Source organism: Struthio camelus, chromosome 7 (assembly GCF_040807025.1).
Source record: "Struthio camelus isolate bStrCam1 chromosome 7, bStrCam1.hap1, whole genome shotgun sequence".
In the NCBI taxonomy this organism is placed as follows: Eukaryota; Metazoa; Chordata; class Aves; order Struthioniformes; family Struthionidae; genus Struthio; species Struthio camelus.
The window spans coordinates 31,338,808-31,358,851 of record NC_090948.1 but is presented as its reverse complement, the minus strand read 5'-3'; the positions used below and the strand labels follow the sequence as shown (position 1 = coordinate 31,358,851).

The 20,044-nt window shown below is 37.8% G+C and overlaps 2 protein-coding genes across 9 annotated transcripts in view; one reads left to right on the top strand and one right to left on the bottom strand.

Moving 5' to 3' along the window:
• Window positions 1-11,765, top strand: part of LOC104152644 (rap1 GTPase-GDP dissociation stimulator 1) — a 35,105-nt gene extending 23,340 nt beyond the window's left edge. The window contains 6 exon segments of the mRNA XM_068950621.1: window positions 340-474; window positions 2,962-3,087; window positions 7,173-7,312; window positions 8,220-8,346; window positions 9,430-9,558; window positions 11,149-11,765. Of these exon segments, the coding sequence (XP_068806722.1) occupies window positions 340-474; window positions 2,962-3,087; window positions 7,173-7,312; window positions 8,220-8,346; window positions 9,430-9,558; window positions 11,149-11,282 (791 nt within the window). The 3' untranslated portion in view covers window positions 11,283-11,765.
• A 1,786-nt stretch (window positions 11,766-13,551) lies between these two features.
• The window catches only part of TSPAN14 (tetraspanin 14), a 44,562-nt gene continuing 38,069 nt past the window's right edge, over window positions 13,552-20,044 (bottom strand). For 6 of the 8 annotated variants that reach the window (XM_009688052.2, XM_068950591.1, XM_068950592.1 and 3 more), the window contains 3 exons: window positions 19,848-19,892; window positions 19,133-19,252; window positions 13,552-17,301 (listed from right to left, as the gene is read on the bottom strand). In XM_009688052.2, the coding sequence (XP_009686347.1) occupies window positions 17,230-17,301; window positions 19,133-19,252; window positions 19,848-19,892 (237 nt within the window). In that variant the 3' untranslated portion in view covers window positions 13,552-17,229. The remainder of the gene's footprint in view (window positions 17,302-19,132; window positions 19,253-19,847; window positions 19,893-20,044) is intronic. The other 2 variants (XM_068950598.1, XM_068950596.1) reach the window with 1 other exon arrangement.

Below are 20,044 nucleotides of genomic sequence, written 5' to 3'. Positions count from 1 at the left end.
TCCACCATGTATGTAGTGGGAAATATAGCAGTATTGAGGAGGAAATTTTCTGAAGAAAAGGCTTTGAATTTGTCTCTGGCTGGCCCTAGAAAGTTGTCTGAAGCTAAGGATTATCAGAGGACGCATCTCCATCAGTTCACAGATGGCTGACACTGACTTTTATCTCTAGAGAGCTGAAGTTTGTGAAGACCAGTGCAAGAACTACAGTATCATTCCTGCCAAAACAAAAAACAGCCAAGGCAAAGACTCCCTACATTCTCAGTTCACATACCTAATTTCAGTCATTGTGATTTCATCCTATCTCCTCTCCCACCTACTTGCTTTCTCCTCTTTCTTCAGATGGCAACTGTGAACGAATGGTACAGGTGGGAGTCATACATCAGCTTCTTGACCTTCTGGAGAAACACGTAGAGAGCGGGGATGTCTCTGTTCAACACGCTGCGCTCAGTGCACTTCGAAACCTTGCTATCCCAGGTACAGAGTCTAAGAACACAACTTACGGAAAGTTTTTGTAAAGACGGGACACTCAGCTGAGTGCAGCTCTGTCAAAGTCAAAAATTTCAGTCCCTTGTATTCTTAGGGAGAGTTGTCCTTTTTCCCCCTGTAGAAACACATGCATTTGAATTATTCATCAGGACTTCTCAATTACATAAAGAATCGAAATATCATGCAGTGTGATCTAATTGCCAGCTGCTGAAACTAGTTTCTCACTAACAGTGTACAGCAGTATAAGACAAAAAACACGGAACAGGATTTATAGCTTAAAAAAAGCGTAAGGCAGAAACTATCGCATCACAACTGGTAGGGATTTTACAAATCCACTATTCTCTTCTGTAAAGCTAGCATGCAGGCCAAATTTGCAATGAACAACACAGTTAAAGGCTCCACTCTTGTGATCTTTTGTAAACAAAGATCAGAAAATTGTTTGTGCTGCTTCTCATCTGAAATTTACTACTTCCATGAGAAAGTACAATTCAGATCAAAAATGTTTTGCTAGAGACTTAAAAGTACAGCATCCTTCAATGCAGTCCTTGTGCTGCTGTATAACACTACTCAGATAAGAGCACGACATGCTATTTTCTGAAAATAAGAAATCTTGAAGTTGGCTGCCAATTTCATTGTGTAAGCTAACCAGCCTGATTTAGCAGTTTTATGTGTGCATGTGTGCGTTCTTGCGCACATGTGTGTATACATATATATATACACACACACACACTTAGTCATTGCTTTGAACAAATGAGCACCTCAGAAGATGCTTGCTGCTACTTCATGTCCATTGCTTCCTTTAAAAGTCTGATATACCCCAGTTTCTCCTTGCAGATAATTGGCCAATAGTATTACCACACTGGCTGGATCACTATAGCCAGCCATGCCTATTTAGTATTTTGAATAAACATACTTCACATCAAAAGTCCTCTCATTGCCCCTGCGTGCATTTTATTCACCTCTGCGAAGGGGTTTTGTACCACCATCCATATAGCAGTCAGACCTGTGGAAATGCTTTTTGGGGCTAAGAGAGCATACAGAGATTTCTACCATGCATGCAAGCTACCTTACATCAGGTACAATGTAACATGCATAGCTATTAAAAGATACTGAAAAACAGCCTAGTTATATGTGCATGCCTGGGTTAGCTTCACAAGCCGTCCATGATATGCAGGGACACAGACCTAACTCATAGAGGGCCTACACAAAATAATTGTATTGTAACACAGGCAGGAGTAAGCAACTCAGAGAAGCACATGCCATTAGAACAGAGGAAAGTGCTTTGCTAGTACAATGCAAAAGGGCCAGATGGCCAGCACAATTTCTGGTTCTAGTGAGGCCTACAGTATTAATTCCAGAGGCCCCTTTCCAAGAGAAAACTAGGAAAAACCCAAAATCCTTAAGGCACAAACTAAAGAAATGTATGTAGCATACAGAATATGGAAGCTATGAAGTTAGGCCTTCATAGTAGTACATCACTTTTAGCAATACCTAGCAATAAATCCTACCTCTTCCAAGAATGCACAGCCTGTCACTTGAAAAAAAAAAAAAAAAAAAAGCTTACTGAGTGAAAATTTAAACAAATCATAAACTAGAAATGAATTAAATATGCTCCAGCACTTGCAGATGGGTACAAGAGATGTGTTTAATTCAAACAGTGATCTTGAGAGCATCCTTATAAAAAATTATAGAAAAAGTTATTAGGCTTTAGTGGCTGGAGAGTTAGTTTGTGCCACTTGAAAAAAAAGATTAGGAACAAATTATCTAACAGTGTCTACTTCTCAATTTGCTGAAAAGGAGGAAAAAGGGGTAGAATAGATATCTTGACTAATATTTCACTTTCCCAAGAAAGAAAAGGCATAGAGAAGATTGCAGGAAAATTGTTCTGGGAGGAAGCAGCTTTAGGACTCTTTCCAGACAGGTTTGATTATTTCTAGATTATTATTTCTGCATTAAGGCTGGTGCAGAGACACAAGTTCTGGAGGAGGGGAAAGCACAGAAGCAAAGGCACAAACAACATAGGATCAGTGAGCTCAAATACAAAAAGAAACTTAATTCTCAAGAAATAAGGTTACGTAAGTCACTTCTGCCTCCCAGTTCAGTTATGAGCAAACACATTAAAGCCTTCAGAACCTGGCTAATGCAGGTTGGTGAATGGACAGATGGATAATCTATTACGATTAGAAAAAAGAGAGGAACAACAATGCTTCCTTTATCCTCTTACACTCTTCATTTTGGGCAGGACAGATCAAAAGCATGCAAAATATTTTAACAGCAGTTCCCAGGAAGTTTTTAGCTCAAGAGATAGACCTAAAATGCTGTTCCAAGTTCATGTCTGAGTGCTGTCAAGTTGGATTTTCTGCTAGCATTAAGAGCATAACATTCAGAACAGTTACGTCATGTCAATACATTCAGATGCCTATGTGGTTACTGAACTCCAAATTAATGTCCTTTTTTTCTGGTTCCATTTTCTAGTTGTTAACAAGGTTCAGATGCTGGAGGAAGGTGTGGCAGAACGAATTCAGGCACTGCTAAGGTCAGAGATGCCTCCTGTGCGGTTTAAACTTCTTGGAACACTGCGAATGTTAGCTGATGGTCAAGGTAGGGAATTGTTAATGTTTATTAATGTCACCTATCCCTTCTCCTCCTTTCCTGACCCTGCAAGACAACAGATGTTTGAGGTGGCAACACGCTCAGTATTCTGCTAAACTAATTCCACTCACTCTGGAGAGGTGTTTCAACAGAGAAGAGTGTTTGATGCCTCAGGCCTTCTGTTCTACTCCTCGCTAACCTCAGAAACAGATGAGAAACGGAGAAAAGAACTAAAAAGAATTTGTAGTAGTCAGTGAGAAACGGCAAAGGCCTAAGAGGAAGACGTTTTCCACTGGAGACAACAGCAAAGCACAAGTATGATGGAAGAGAGTCAGCCTAAAGATTTACAAGGCCAACAAGCAGAAAAGCAAATGAATAGCAGAACTAGAGAATGTAAAGGATCAAAGGGAGCTGCGGTTGGGAAAGGAGAGAGAAGAAATGCATTTCTGCCAGTCATCCAGTCTCTCCGTACACGTGCTCCCAGGTTTATCCTACTAGTGTTGCTTATAAATTTGCTCAAATGTTGAATCTACTTTGGGCCTTGAAATACAGTTTTACCTACTTGCGTTTCATGTCTTTCAGTTTTACACAAAGACGAGCATGTAAATGCAACAACATCATTTTATGCATACAGTTGCATTTTGAGAACCATTTTTGAAACCACTATTTAGGCACAGAAATCTTACACAATCTTTCAAATCACCACAGCGACAGCTCTAGAACACTAGTAAATATATACCATACTGAAATGCAGGAATAAGAAAAAGTTATGATCATTTTGCGCTGGGAAATGACAGTACAGAACAAGTACTAAATAATCATAAATTCAGTTATATGGAAGAATAAAAAAGCTCATTCTCTCCTATATGCCATGCTGCAGTCATTTAAGCCATTACCAGCACCACTTTGGTTTGACAGCAACTTGCATTTTCAAATGAATATGTAAGATACTAAATTAAGATCTAGAGCTGTCATTAATTTGCAATGATTCTAGTCCAATAGAAAGCTTCTACCACAGAGGAAACTGCAAGATATACAGAAACTTAGCCTCTTCTTCCTTTCAAGCTTTGAAGAAAGTTATTAGACAGATTTTTCTATACCTTAGTATAAAGAAAGTCAGAATTTCGCACTAAAAAGATAGGATTTCTGAATCTGAAACAATAGATATCAAAAGGCAGAGCAGAAAAAAGTTGAGTAATATTTAATGTTTACCCTTCCACGCCTGTGGGCGCAGTGTCTCCCACCTTTAATCACTTTGTTCTGTTTACCCATGAGCAATAACTCATTGTTCTTAATTAACTCAGTTTGAAACTCTCACGAAGACTACTCATCTACTAACAAGTCCACGCTAAATTAGTTAATTGCATTATCTGGTATAAATTCATTACTCTGACAATCACTGAACATGCTGCAACCTGCAGAAGAGAAAACGTAGGTTTCATCCTAATTATGGAAAAATACACTAAGATGTTAACAATAACTCCATTTTCATCGCTTTGCTTCAGAGAAGAATGTGTACCTCACTACCCAGCCAAAGGACTTTCAGCTAAACTGAAAGTTTGGTCATATGCACAATTTATCGATATTTAACATTTTTTAAGTTAAAAGGTTCCCCTATTCCTCTAAACAATGACTGACTAAACAACGGGCTCTCTCTCAAAGAGCTCTATTATTGATAGGCATCAGGAAGTCCCCTTGAGAACTGGGTCAAGGCCCCTTCTTTGAACAAATCTCTTAAACCAGTACCATTTGCCATCCCTCACCTCTTTCATCTTTCCGGACTAAACTGGATTACCATGATCTCCTCAGACAAACATGTAACATCTGACCTAGAAACAATAGCCTTTCTGTCCTGTGAGGTGATGAGTGGATGGTTGTGCAATCACAAGCCAGTTTTATCTCAAAACAAACATATTCAACTAGACTAGAAGCTCCAAGATCATTCTGAGATCTGTCTTGTGGAACTCCTCAGGGTTCTGGAAAGAATAAAAAGGAAATGTCTATGCTTTTCCATCCTTCTCCTCTAAACAGAGGAAGTAAAGGTTGACTTACTGTTTCTGTGAAATATCCAGAGTAGTCATACGGTTTATTGACACTGACCTTCTGGTGCACACTCTTTTTGACCCTTCTCAGAATTTCTCAAAACAAATGCAATATACACAGAAAGGAACAGGCAGAGGAACAGGCAGAGGAACAGGAGCAGGGTGGTGCTCTTATTGGCCAAACTTATCCTTTCTATTCCGGATCTTAACATCAGTTCTTCTTCAAGCCAACTTGGCCTCATCAAAGCTGTGAGAAACAAACTTCTCATCTTCTTAAAGCCATATACACTTTGCCCACGCTTTTCCCTTTCTGAATTAATTTCCAAATGAGCAGGGACCTTCCCAGTTAGCTTCTTTCAGGCCTGGAACTCATTTAAAAATATTGGAAAAAGTGGAGGTAACTGTGCTTATAGGTCTTTTATATAAGCTTTATAGGTCTTTTCGTAAGCTTCCCTTAAAATTCTTTACCACATCTTTCCTTCATCAGGAAGATTTATCATCATTTGGGATGACCAAAATGAAGTCAGCAAGGAAAACCCTCAACTACAGCCACAGGAGATTAAGTTAAACCTTGTAAGCACAATATATTTTTGCAAACAGACTAAGACAACAAAAAGGTAAATATCAGTTCTATGACTACTCTGGTGGACAGAGGTAGGAACTGAGGGGCAAGTCAGAAGTGCTGTGTATTTATATCCTTAGCGTGCAAACCACTACAAGGTAGAGATATAATGGTTTGGTGGCTTATGCCACAGCTGTTTTAAGTGTTCACAAAGCCAAATGAGCAAACACTTAATTCCTACAAAAAGATAGCTCAAGTTATACACATCACTACCTTCTTGTCTTTCTCCTACTTCCCTTTTGTATTTACAACTGTACAACTTGCTTCCAGTTGAAGCAAGAGGTAGAATTTCAAAGCCTTAAGTACAGAATCAACTAACTGAAATCACCGAAGCAGTTGTTTACCAGGATGTTCTCAGGGCTGGATCCCTTCTTAACATACTTGGTTAAAATTGGGTATTCTACAATCCTCAGTGCCTTATGTCAGCATTTTCCTTTGTCTAGAAAGCCACCTTCTATCACTTAGTCACTTTTGATCCATAGCACTTTAAAGACGTCTTTTTAAATTGCAGTAACATTTATGTGGAACTATGTGTTAGATCAACGCAACATTAAGAGTTCATCTGCAGTATTAGTAAAGTTCCTTTTGCTGTTGAACTTTTAAGAACTTTGGGAGCAGTTTCCCCTGAATTGAGCAGCTTAGCAGCACAAACCTTTAATTACAGCAGATCATTTGAGTTTCAGTTCCTTAGAAAAACTCCTTAGGTAACTTCTCCTAAGCGTCAACCATAGAGATTAGTATTTCTGCCAAGTCCTAAAACAAGGCTTCCGCAACACAGGGGAAGGTAACTTAACAGGCTCCTTCAAACTTTGGAGGAAATTTTAATGAGACCTAAAAAGCAGTTCTACACACGTATGCATTCTTAAGACTTGAAATGTAATTACAGACATGCTGCAAATTCTGTACTAAGACTTGGTTTCCCACATGCTACTTACAATAAACAGCACCGTTACTGACAGCACTGAAATGGTAAGAACAGGCTCTGAAGAGCTCATTCTCACATTTGAGTAGGTCTCAAACAGCAAGTCCAAGTAAGAAAAAAAAAAGGACTCCTAGGAAGATTTTAATGTAGCAATAAAAGATATGCTTTCAAAGATCAGACTCCATTATTCATTAAGCCCTGCTCCAACACAGATCAAAGATTCACACACACTTCAAAAGTGCAGACAAGCTAAAAATCTTGCCTCTAGTATAAAAGGGCTAGGTCTATTGAAGAAGCTTAATTTGTTCTTGACCTCCAAGAGCTGCCTTAAAACAACTGGAATTCCACAGGTAGATTTCCAAGAACCCTGAAATACAACGCTTTAGTCATGGCTCTTAAAGAATACTGGGCTAGAACAAATGGTCCTGGCTATTCTACACTCACATTTCTGTGGCTGAAAGAAAGATGTCAGATTTTAAGTGTTTCCTGATTACACTTTCCTCTTCAGCTGATGCAGCCGAAATCTTGGGCCAAGACCCCATGCTGCTCAACAGACTCGTGCAGTGGTGCAACGCTAACGATCATGCTGGCATTCGTGGAGAAGCAAATCGGCTGCTGGCATCAATCTTGCGTCACAACAGATCTCAAGTATGAGAGTTATTGCTATGTTTCTATTTTATCTTTCTCAAGTATTTTTAAAGCATTTCCGTATAGCTGGAGATTAAATGTTGAACATAATGCACAGCTATATCATATTAAAAACAAAAGCTTTCCAAGAAAGTCCCTCTAGTCTGCCTCAAAACTATCTGGGGGAAGGGAAACAGGAAAGCAGAGTACTCTCCACAGCCACAGGCTGGCACTGAAACTAGCAACACAGTTACTGTCATTTGTTGACTTTAACCCTGCTCAAGTAAGGCTTAACAGATGGCAAGCACTGTAGGTAAAGCTTTTTTATTTCCATAAACATATTTGCTTCAAATTAAAATTACAAAGATAACCCAAACCCATCACATATGTCAATTGTTAGGAAGATTTAAGGAGCTCACTTATCTGAAGTGAAGGATGAATCTCGTGGTCTGTATCACAAGGTACTAATGGCATATTAGAATAGACTTTTGTTTCTTGTAAATTATGCTATTATGCTAAAGGCATCTCAACTGTGCTTTTATGTGGAGGGATGGATAAAACATGTAGATGCTATCTGCATAGGCTTTGATAAAGTACAACTAAATCTTTGCTAATTTAAAGGCTGGAATGAAAAACTGAAGTTAGGTCAAACTAGAACCGTTAAGAGATAAAATATGATTATGTGTAAGGTAAGAACATAGGCAAGTACTTCCAGGTAGATTAGACTAGCCTTAAGCAAACTTATGACCAGTGTCAAAAAAATCATCTCTAGTCATAAGATTCATTCACTTCAAAAATCAAATTACATTGCAGGAGGCAAATCATTTCAATCTATTCAGAGACCAAAGAGTGCAATCTCAGTTCCCTTTTCATTCTATTATTTATAACCCAGATTTCAATCTGTGATATTTTACTTTTGCTTTAACAGGAAGTAGTCAAAGCCATCCAGGAGGCACAAGGAGTGAAGCACCTGGTTTCCATGACAACAAGTGAACACGTTGCCATGCAGAATGAGGCTCTGAATGCCTTGGCAATAGCATCTGCAATTAATTTAGGTATTTTTCTTCTAAAAACATTTACCTGTGAGAGGTCTTCGTTATTAATGCAAACCACTGTCATGCTGTTAATTCTACAAAACACGTAAGAAAAGGCATGCTTCATATCTAGATTTAGCTCGTCAGCATTAGACAGAGGAGGTCAGCTATCCAGAAGATCACAAAAGCAAAAGGATTCAGGAACTGCCTGAAAAGTTTTTTTTAGGGTAGAGTAAGATGATCAGGCTGTTAGATAGCAGATATCTAACAAATATCCTGCTGATATAACGCAGGAAAACTAAAAGGTGGCAAAACAGAAGGAGCTAACGAAGACTGGAGACAAGAGATGAAAAAAGGTCTAGACAAAGACAAGATTAAAGAGGGACATATTAAGGACTTGAATGATCAGTCAAGGTTCATTCAAGTAAACAGAAGAAATAATCTCGGAAGAGACAGATATACAGAATGCAGAAGAGAATAAAGTAAAAGTGTAACAAAAAAGAATCTTGTGGGAGCTGCAAATAAAACAAATGAGAAAGTTAGCACCATAACTATTTTTACCCAGCTAGACTGAGTACAATTTTTTTCAAGTTTCTGTTGTATAACTGATATTTGAAAATGGATCTCAAAAATTAGTACGATAAAGACATTCAACATGGAAAACTACACCCAATAATAGATAGAAAAGAAATAACTGCCTTTAAATTTAGTGTTTTCTATACCAACCAGGAAGCAGAACAGTAAGTAGACCATTTTAACACTTAGTCCACCATTAAGGCTCTCAAATTCATGTAGGCAACTCATGTGAATCAACATTACTGGCACCAATCATAAGAAATATTTTAATCTATTATGATGTTATTTTATACAATCTATTTTATATAGGTTCTGCCTCCCAGAATATTAAGAGGCCAGCGCAAAGACATGTGGATGAAACTCCAGTATTAAAAAAAAAAAAAAGGGTGCTCAGGATGTCCATTATAAATAGTCAAATTTTATGTGAAGTCAGCCACCAGCTTATTTCAAAAGCATTGCTCACTCTCTAGTATCACTTCTTTGAGGGGAAGGGGTTACAACTAAGGTATTTGTTTACTTATTTTGCAGAAACCCTTGAACAATCTTTTAAGGAGTCACAGCTAGTTCAAAGCTTACACAAACTTCTGCAAGATGAAAATACAAGCCCTGAGGTGAAATATAATTCAATGGGTCTTTTGTGCAGTCTTCTTAATTCAGGTAACTATTTTAAGCAGTCTCTGATAAAAGGATAATTGTTTGTGATGATAACACAAGCGTTTTCTGTGACAAACATGCCACTGGTCATGCCAAAGCCAGTGAACAATAAAGGATGTTGTTAAGATGTTTGTTCTTTACTGATCACTGAAAATCCCACCATCTCATCAAGTAGTTCCTTTCTTCATGAAAAGTTGATTAAACCATCAGTTAAAAGAAAAGGCCTTATTGCAATGAGAGTTGGTGGCATAATCAGGTCCTGAAAAAGCAGAATTGGAGCCTTGGAATAAAAGCTTCTTTGTCAAAATTCACTATGTGCAAACGTATTGCAGTTTCAGGCCCTGAACACAGCACGGCATTTTTGTGTTCAAAGAAATAAAGAGCCTGCATCATACTCCACAAAGCAGAACATGCTTGTTCTGCCTATGCTCTCAGCAAGCCAGGAGTCAAGATAAAACAGCATCTTTAGCAATGCTAGGTTCAAGGCATAGCAACTTTAGTGTTACAAGTACTCTAAAACATCTGAAGGACTTGGTTTCAGTTTCTTTCACTCCATTGTTAAGGAAGACTTAAAATGCTTCCAGCAAGATGGGATTCCTTCTCAAAGTACTGTGTCCACTGAAAACAACCACCTTGAAACCAGTAGTCCAGATGTGTCATGCCACAGTTCCCCATAGTCTTAGCATATAAACTAAGGAAGTTGAAAATAATGGCTCAGGCAAGGGCTTGAATGAGGAAAATTGCTTGATTTTTCAAATCCTGGAACCATCCTGTATCAGCATCCAGGCACAGTGGAGTTTTTAATAGTGTTTTTGCCCCTGGAGTTACACTCACTTCAGAATTGGCATAAACATTTGCTTCCTTGTATGAAACACCCAATGATTCCCTTGTTAGAGGAATTCCCATTTGATTTGCATGGCAGATTTTGAGTCTCTGTATTCAGTGAATTGACAGTTATCATCCCCGTATTTGAAACTTTTTCCTTCATCTGCTAGTACTGATGGAGGTAAGATAACTGCTTTTCTTTGCAATGCACAGATTTTTTTAAAAGTCTTAATATTAATGTACAAAACAGCTCTAAAAACCTCCTAAGCATGTTTTGAGCTAGTAGCTAAAACATTAGGTATATAGGTCACATCCTCAGACAATATTAAATCAGCATAACCATTTCAGTGCAACTATGCAGTATTCACACAGGTCTGACCTATAATACATTTCTTCCAGAGGTGTATTTCTCTAGTGTTCTACTCTACAGACTTTAACTGTAACCGTAAGGGTTGAGCCAGACTCCCGAAAGACTAAAAACATACTGCAAAGGGCAAAAAGGCTGGAGCATCTCCTGTAATAGAGTCTCAACAAAATAAGTGCTTTTCTTCTGTTCAATCAGTTCTTTTTGAAAGTCAACCGGAGAAGAAAAGTTCTTAACCAGTTCAATACTTTCAACGGGTTAAAGGGCATCTGTTGAAAGAAAGGTTTAAGTTACAGCAACGGATTTCAAACAGTAACTACTCCAAATTCATATCCAGAAACAATTGTTGGGAGTCATTATGCCTTTGCATGCAATTAAAAGTCAGCATTCAATCTCCCATTCAGGTGATCTGAGACAAGAAATTGAGGAGGACAAGATTAAAGAAACCTTGGAACAACTCTGCAGTCACAGCAACGCAAACGTGGTTAAGGAAGCTGTTACAACACTACAGATTCTGAGAGGAGAACCATCTCACTAGCCTCCCTCCCTTCCCCACAGCAACCCTGCACTGCTGAAGCAACTGCAATAAAATGCCAGCTTTGCCAACACTACCTTGCATTTGTCACGCTGCTGCACAACAAATATTATTAAAGCTCCAGTACAGCTCCCACTTTCAAAGCCATGGTTTCAAAGTTACACATTTGGTTGTCTATTTGGACTACAGACAGCTATATTACTGCTGCTCCCTATGGAGCAAGGGTCTTATGTCATTTGAGAAGCATACAGCAGTTATCACTTCTGTGCTACATTTTAAGCTGCTTAGTTTTATCGTATCAGGATACATTTTGCAAATTTTTTTGACATCCATGGAAATTAAAAATCATTACAAAAATCAAGAGCTTATATCATTCAGCCAAAAATAGCGCTTTAGACATGGGCTATAGATAAACCACATTGAATAGCTGCCAATTAGCCAACAGTCTCAGCACCTGGTGTGTTAATCTGTACACCCAATTGTTAACTGAACATGTCAACCTCCCCCCACCCCAAACTCTTACCTTTAAAAGGACCCCCCCCACTCCCCTTTTCACTTCTGACCTTAAAACTCAGCTCTGAGTTTCTACCTGCTCATGCTGCAAACTATATTCCTATACACTTGAGTTGCAGGTATCAACAACCTGGCACGATATTCACTAGAAGCACAGATTGCAGTAAACAGCAGTCAGTGTCTAGATAGTACTTGGACAGGATATAGACTGAAGCCAGTTGGATATGGCAAGAGAAGGGGTGTGAAGATTTGAAAGCAGCTGGCATTTCATTAAAATATCTCCAGTAACAGAACCTGGGTTTAGCTTCTGATAACAAAATGTTATCTATGGAAACAGTAAAACAAGTGTCTCTGAAACAACTTTCATGCTCAAAATTGCCCACTTGATAAGAAGAGATAAAAAATAGAATCTATTCCAGAGCTTGTTTTTACTGGGAACTTTTTAAAGCACCCCATAGGCAGGCTGCAGAGTCACATTGCCAAGACCCAGAAGATCCGAGTCAAAAAGCAATAGTACTGGATACTGAAAAACTAGGGCATGACAACATTTGTATGTAACAGGCAGTAAAAGTTATTGAGAAAAACAAAAGAATTGTCCTTTAAAAAATTAAAATAAAACTGGGAATGTTTAAAAGTCAATGAGGCTTTCCATTCTCAAATAATTGGAGTGCCATTGGCTTGCGCCTGCAAAACAACCGTTACAACTTTTTGTTGTAAACATTTGTTTCAGCAAAAGCTTTCCAATTTGCAAAACTCATTAGTGCTAGTTAGCCCACTGCATTTGCAATTGACCTGTGCCAGCAAATATTACTGTCAGGAGTGCTCTTGAGAAAGGGCACACTCCAAAACCACTCCAGACAAGTCACTTAAGTAATACATAAGCAGTTTTTGATTACACAGTGGAGAGAAGAAAAATAACAACTGATAAACATGTGCAAGCTGTAACTCCCTCTACCTTAAAGCACACAACGGTATGGGTATTCCCCATCTCTCTGATGTTTATAAAAAGCTTCAGATAATCTCATATTGTGAATAAGATAGGGAGTTGTAGCCAAAACAGACATTAGTATGGGATATATTTGGGACCTAATATGAGTTTAATATTTATATAAATATATACACCTATATACATGCGCTAAGCAACTGCATTCAAGTTAGTCATTTTTGTTAGAAATGATCCAGCCTTAACATTCTGCAATATGAAGTGTTTTCTACCAACTAAAAGTTTCTCTGACCTTAGTAAAATGAAGCATATGTTTTTAATGCAATAAGAAATATGAGTGGTGGAAGAAGCAGATACAGACTTATTTACACAAGCCTCATCTTCAAACCTGTAATATGAAATTACTGTAAAAATGTGGAATAAAAGGAGCTTGTCAGGCATGACAAACCACTGACTGTGCAAATCACAAGAGAACTGTGGATAATAGTAGTCATGGTGCAAACAGCAGCTCTTATTTAACGTTTTGGGTGTCTAGATTTAATCATTATTTCCTTACACTATTCTGCAGTTCTTCATAATGGCTTTCAGTTTTTATTTTTTCAGGGTTTTTCATTAATAAACCAGAGAAAAGCACCTGGGGGATCTAATATTCAGCAGCCAGGACAAAAATAAAGTAAAGCAAGAATTAATATCAGCAAACACACATGAATGTTAGTGGACTTTTACCAATGCTGTAGTTATCGACAAACTGCAGTCAGTAGCTAGTTTAAGCCTCAAATACTAGTGATGGGGTACAACAAATCTTAGAAAAACAAGTTCCAGCAGTACAAAACATTAGTTTTATTTAATCAAATTTAAGGCTTAACAAAAAAAATATACTGAAAGTCACTAAGAAAAGCCATCACAGAAGAGAGGGAACCTCCCCTTCTACTGGCTAAACAATGTTCAAGCTGCATGATGACTCATGGGGCAGGTGGAAGGGAAAGGAAAGCATAGAACTGGGAGACAAAAAACAAGGTAATTCTCTGTATATTAAGCAAATTGCTGCATTGGCTTCAATGGACTTGGAGCGCAAATCAATCCACATGGCACGGTACAGAGGGTCACCAAAACAAGACCCTTTGGAAGAAATATTCAGGTTTTCAGGAGATTGAAGCCTCCTTTGGTCACTGCACTTAGTTCAACACTCATTCATCCTCCTCTTCACATACAGATAAACTTTATCCAAATCCAGTTATATTAACAGAAACAAAAGAGCAGTTGCATTTTCAAATATGCTGACAAATAAATACATTTATTCACAGAAATAAATTGTGCTCATTACTGAGAAACAAAGTGATCACATTGAATGGTAAGTTTCCTTCTCAGTCTAGTTATTCAAGTCTGATCTATTTGACATCTTCATTAAAAACCTTGTTTCTATTGTAGTGTTAGAGTTGTTCCAAATGCAACCACTGAAATCTCAAAATCACACTTATCAAAACTCTTCTTGTGAAATGGTTGAATTGCTTCTCCTTCAGGTGTGAGCCTGCCTCTAAAGCCCTAACTGCTTATGCCGACAGGACTTGTTTAAAGCATCCCCTAAATCTTCAGCAATGAGGTCACTGCAGGTCCATAAAAAAGGCACTAAACATAACTAAGTAGAAAATAGCAAGAAAATTGTCCAAGTCTGAAATCACACAGCCACATATGCTATCAATGGGGGTGCACTTCAAGTGTCTTGGAAGGAAAAATAGCCTTGATCACTGTGGTTTTAAAAAAAACACCATGAATGAACACAGAGTTTATCCACAGTGAAAACAGAAAAGCCCATGAATTTAAAGACCCTGAAATAGGTTGAACTTTCTTGAATTAGGTTCCAAATCACTGGAGCACTAATACATAGCTGTTGTTAAAAGAGTCAAAGCCAATACAAACTGTGGAAAAGTAACTCTCCAAATAACTTGTTCTGCATTTAAACGGTACTTCAAAAAGGAGACAAATGCTCATTTGTCTTCAAGCAACTTGGTGAGATTTGCAGAGATGGCTGAATTCTGACCACTGACATTGGCCCTTGTCAGTAGCTGATTTCAGTGCATGAACTCCACTGTTATCTTTGAAGCTGTGATGATTTATATCAATTGTGGAAATGACTTTCCAGCATTAGGAGCTAAGTCCAAAAAAATGGCAAAGTGAAACATACTTCCTAAATGCTATTTTCAGTGCAATGTTTTACAAATAAGGCACCCTTCTCCAATTATGCACGCATCAGGTTACCCTACAAAACCTTACCAGAATAAATTTCATTATGAGGCTTTGCAAGTTTCAGGCACCAGAATTTAAAGCGAAGGTTAGTGGACGCTGCTTTGTTGCTTGCAAAGTAGCAGTATCAGCAGCAAATTTTTGGCTGCTGCTAGAGGACTAGATTCAATAAACAGGTAGGACAAACTTCAAATTCAAGGCTCTAAAGAAATGCTTCTTGCCTTCTTTCCAGTGACCTTGCAAGCATCTGTCTACTGCTTTTTTTCCTTGCTGTATATCAAAGCTTAAATCACAATGCACTTCTAGAGATTTTACTTTCAGGTTTTTCAGATGAGCAATAGAAGACTGTTCTCTGCTACTCTAAGGAAGTTGGCCCATCCTTAGACAAGCTTCCTTCTTCTGTTGTATCTCGATCACTTTTTTCCAGAAAAAAAAAATGTAGAAGCTCAAATGAAACATACATATGAAGTACAGCAGTGTCTGTGGAATGCTTCACAGATTAAAAGCTAGAACAATGTCTGGACAATCAATATAGACAGATAAAGATTCTTTCTCTAGATCAGCTTTTGCCAGTGAAATGTTCATCAATACATGCATAATACAAATAAAAATATTTGAGATATATGCAGAAGTCTGGCTTCCTAAAAAAGCCATATACTTTGGAAATACAAGCATTAAATCCTTCAGACAGACTACAGATAGTAAAATTCCATTATAAAAATAGATACTTTTCTAGAATTTACACTGTGTTAGGCACTGTAAATAGATCTGCTCTGCCTGAAAAACACAGGTGTCATTGGAAGCAGGAAACAATTTGTGAGTATATGGCCCACGGTAAAACCAACAGCTACAACCATTTCCAAGAGGTTTTCAGTCACACACTTCTACCTCTTAAAGCTAAAAATACTAAGCCAAATATGGCAAGGAAAATAAAAGAGCAACACTTCCGTAGCCACTATAATCCTGATTCAAAGGCTTCTAGCAAAGACTGGAACTCTTGCCAAGCTTCAGATAAATTCCAAAGAATTGACTGGGGGTGGGGGGAGGGGGGAAAGAAAGCTTAGTTTTCTTCTAGTAAAAGCAAAAAAATTTTACTTCAACAGGAGTAGTTCAGTTTGAGGCAGCATACTACTGTGAGGAAATGGTTCTGGTTACCATATCATTGTGACTGGACTGACAATTGAACCATGCATCAGAATACAAACAGAACTGAAGACTGAACAGCTGTATAAGATTTTTTAAAAATTCAGCTATAATATTCTACTAATTTTATATTCCCTGATAGAAAGAAAAAACACACATACAAAACTCAGCAGGGATTAATGCTGACCCATGTTTTTCCTCAGTCTTGATATCAGCGATTAGGATTTGTGACAATCAGGGTAAACAGGCCTGAAAGAAACTAGAGGGAAAGCTACTTCTTGAAACAGCTGCATTTTGAAATTTCTGCAGGCAGCACTTTTTAAAGATGTTATTGGTCAAGAAAAAAGCTAAGTGGTTTTGAATTTACAAGCTTGTCAGAAAGGAAATGTAGCATCAGGGATTCTCCCCTTCACCTGGGATTTCTACCATATAACGCTATAGATACATGGTCAGATTTTTCCCCTCTTAAGAAAATGCTTGATCTTTCAAAAACATCTCTAAAGCTGAGCACAAGTCCCTGCTCCTGAGACATCTGTGTTATTCCCAGTCAGAAAGAAATATCCCCTACTTCGGCACAACTGAGAATCAATTCAGGAACTAGGGAACTGGTGAGTCTTTCTCATTTCCAATACCATGACAGTTATGGCTGCTGCGTATCTGGCCAGAGAGATTGCATGGGTCTTCTACAGATATTAGAATAGCTTCACGATTCTGAAGAGATCAGCATGTCTTCAGAAGAGATTACACCACTTTGGGACTGGTGACAACAGCTGGGAGTACAACTGAACAATCTTCAAGGCAGTTCTTCAAGGAAGAAGTTTATAGCAGTTATGTTTCTCCTTGCTACATCCTTTAAAAAACTGTATCTCCGACATTTCATTTCTTCTGCACCAAAGAGTAATTCTGGTGCACTAAGTTGTCCCTTTGGGAAAAAGACAGACAGGTGTGTGCTCAGATTCCTTTTTTGTACCAGTGTGTAACCAAGTACAAGCAGGTAAGAGCCACATATGGCTTTTAACAGGCATGTTTCATAGTATGCACATTTTTCACCTTGATGTCCAATCAATAGCAGTAAAAGATACTTCTCTTGCAACAGGTGTGCTTTTACATTCAGAAGGCATTGCCTGCCTTCACCGCTTCAATATCAGAAATCAATGTCCTGGCTAGGAAAATCCCAAAAATCTAAAAAGACAAAAGAAACATTTGTGAGATTGGTACATTCAGAATGCTTTATCTGCAAGATGGCTTGAAAAATTAGAGCTTGTTGCCATCAGTCATTATCACAGAATGAGAACCTACTTCTTGCAAGTTTCAGTTACACTGTACTAAATTCAGTGCAACTACTCTTCTGAATAAAGATAAGCATTCATGAAGTGTTTGCTGGTTCAGATACCATTTTTTAAGCCAGAATCATCCATCAGAGCAGGGCCCTACAAAAGACTGTATTTAAACGGCAATAAGGGCAGCAGAATCTATTAAAAAAGATGCTTATTTAACACTTCAGGAGCATTCAAAATATTAAACTTCTGGATACTCTACAGTTGGGAGGAATCCTCATAGCCAAGTGTACATGGGTCTTGTAACACTCAAATTTACCTACCGCTAGAATTACAAGTCTAAAGCATTTTCATTCATTGCAAAGCTTTGATTCAATTTTGGTTTTTTAAATATATATATGGAATGTACTGTTACACCTCTGCTAAAGAAGTGAAATTCTTAGCATAAATGCTAAGGAAAGTCCTATATGACTGAGACATTTAAAAAGTTTGAAATTTCATCATTCACTCAATTTTCCCAGGAAATTGTTATTTACAAGTTGAAAATATACTTTTAACTCAACATCTTTCCTGAAAACATTATTAAAAAGGGGGAAGGAAAAAAGACTGAGGTGAAGTTTTGGGAAAGCTTAAAGATTTGTTTCAGAAATAGACAGATTGTGTCTCACTCAGTCCTATCATGAAACAGCTTAATGCACAAGATTGACCTGATTTGAAAATATGAATGGCATGTGAAAATGGTCTCAGAGGCTCAGAACATGATAGGAATAACATCAGGTTATTGTCAACACACTGCTAATTAAAGGAAATTAAACTCTGTCTCGAACATCGTCATAACTGAAGGTGGTGCTTTCAGGACAGCATGTCTCTACAAAAGCCAGGGAAGCGCTATCATTAGATACTGAAAAAAATATCAAGAAGTGCCAAAGGGGGCAGTGTTGCTATGGCTAGGAAAAAAGGTACTGTGCCTGTGAGCACTGTATGCTCAACAGGTTCTTTCAGTTACACAGAAAATTTTGTAGCAGATTTAGTAAGCTTGTTATTGTCCACTACAAACAAAGCAGCACCACAGGAAAGCAATTTAGGTAAAGTGTAAACAACCGCCACAATGAAAGCAGGATCCACTTCAAAGAAGAGATCAGAAATGTTTTATATTTTGGTTCATTTTCTTTGATGTACCAAGCAGAAGTCACAGCAATTCCTTCATCTAGTTCTGCTAATATCACATTTGCAACCTGTTCACCAACTTCCCCTGCTGTTCTATTCTTGACCTTTTCTGAGCAGCCTGATGCATGAATTCACTTACAGCCCTTTGAGTGGTAATCTTAGGAAGAGCCTGAGAGGGATGTGAAGATACTGAAATCCATTTATATTTGCAATAGAAAGCTGTACTTCAGATCTACTGGAGTAGATGACTAGTCAATTTCCCTTACAATACAATGTAGTGATATACAATGATATAGCACATTAATATACAATACTAGATATAATGTTTGACTGACTGTTTTTAAACAAGCTTCATGTCTTTGAGGAACAATTTTGCAAGAATGAAACTGATATCAGATATAATTTCACCCTAAGTCATCATCTCTATAAAATTATGTTTTTTGCCATATTATTCTCATACCTCAAACCATCCACAATGTCCAAACATCTGCTGTCCTCTTTCATAACTACTTTTACTCTCAATGGTTCTGTATTTGCAAACTTGAAATAAGTAGCGTAAGACAACTGACCTGCAGCAGTGAGATAGCTATGAAGACACCTGCAACAATGTAGATATTTCGGGGTAACCAAGCTTCAAGAGCAAGGATACAACCTTTGATGAAAATTTGATCATCCCATTGGCTCTTGCTCTGAATGCAGGAAGAAGAATTTGAAAGTACATTACTTTTTTTGCTCAAGTTTGTTACAACACCACCAGCTGATCATGTGGCAGGATAAAATTAAACTAATGATTTTTCACATATGCAGCTAATAGTTTTTGCCAAACTCCAGAAATACAAATATGCCGAAATTAACTCAGGGAATGCCAGGACAGTGATGTTAGTAACTCCCTGCAAATCCTATTAGAATGCTTTAGAATCAGCATAGCATAGCATTCAGAATTAGATATTAGGAACTAATAGTTGAGACACCTGAATGCAAGTCTTATCTCTTTTGGAAACAGAATTTTCTTTTTACCTGTTCCATCATTTGCTTTCTCTACCTTCCCATAGCACAGACACATTTGCTTTAAACAAAAGAACCACCTTTCCCCCATACTACTTCTAGCATGATGTAGCACAGTCAGTCAGTTCCCAGACTTTTCAGCTAGTCACATATGTATTAGTTCCACATGATTTTAATTATTTTGCCTGTGCAGGTATTAAAAATGTAATTTGAAAGGTGGTTGAATCCCCATATCAAACTGAGACAGACATGATAGGCAACAACATTCCAGCACCTTACCTTCTTTCTAACATCATAGCCACACTGTGTATTCACAACTTTTTGCTGCAAAAGAAAAGATTGAAAAATATATCAAATGATTTCTAAGTGCTTGACAAAGCAAAGACATTCCTTTCAGGACCTGTTTATTGTTCTCTTTATAAGACTTATGAAAGAAAACCTGCTTATTACACAATTACAGCATAATTTATACAATG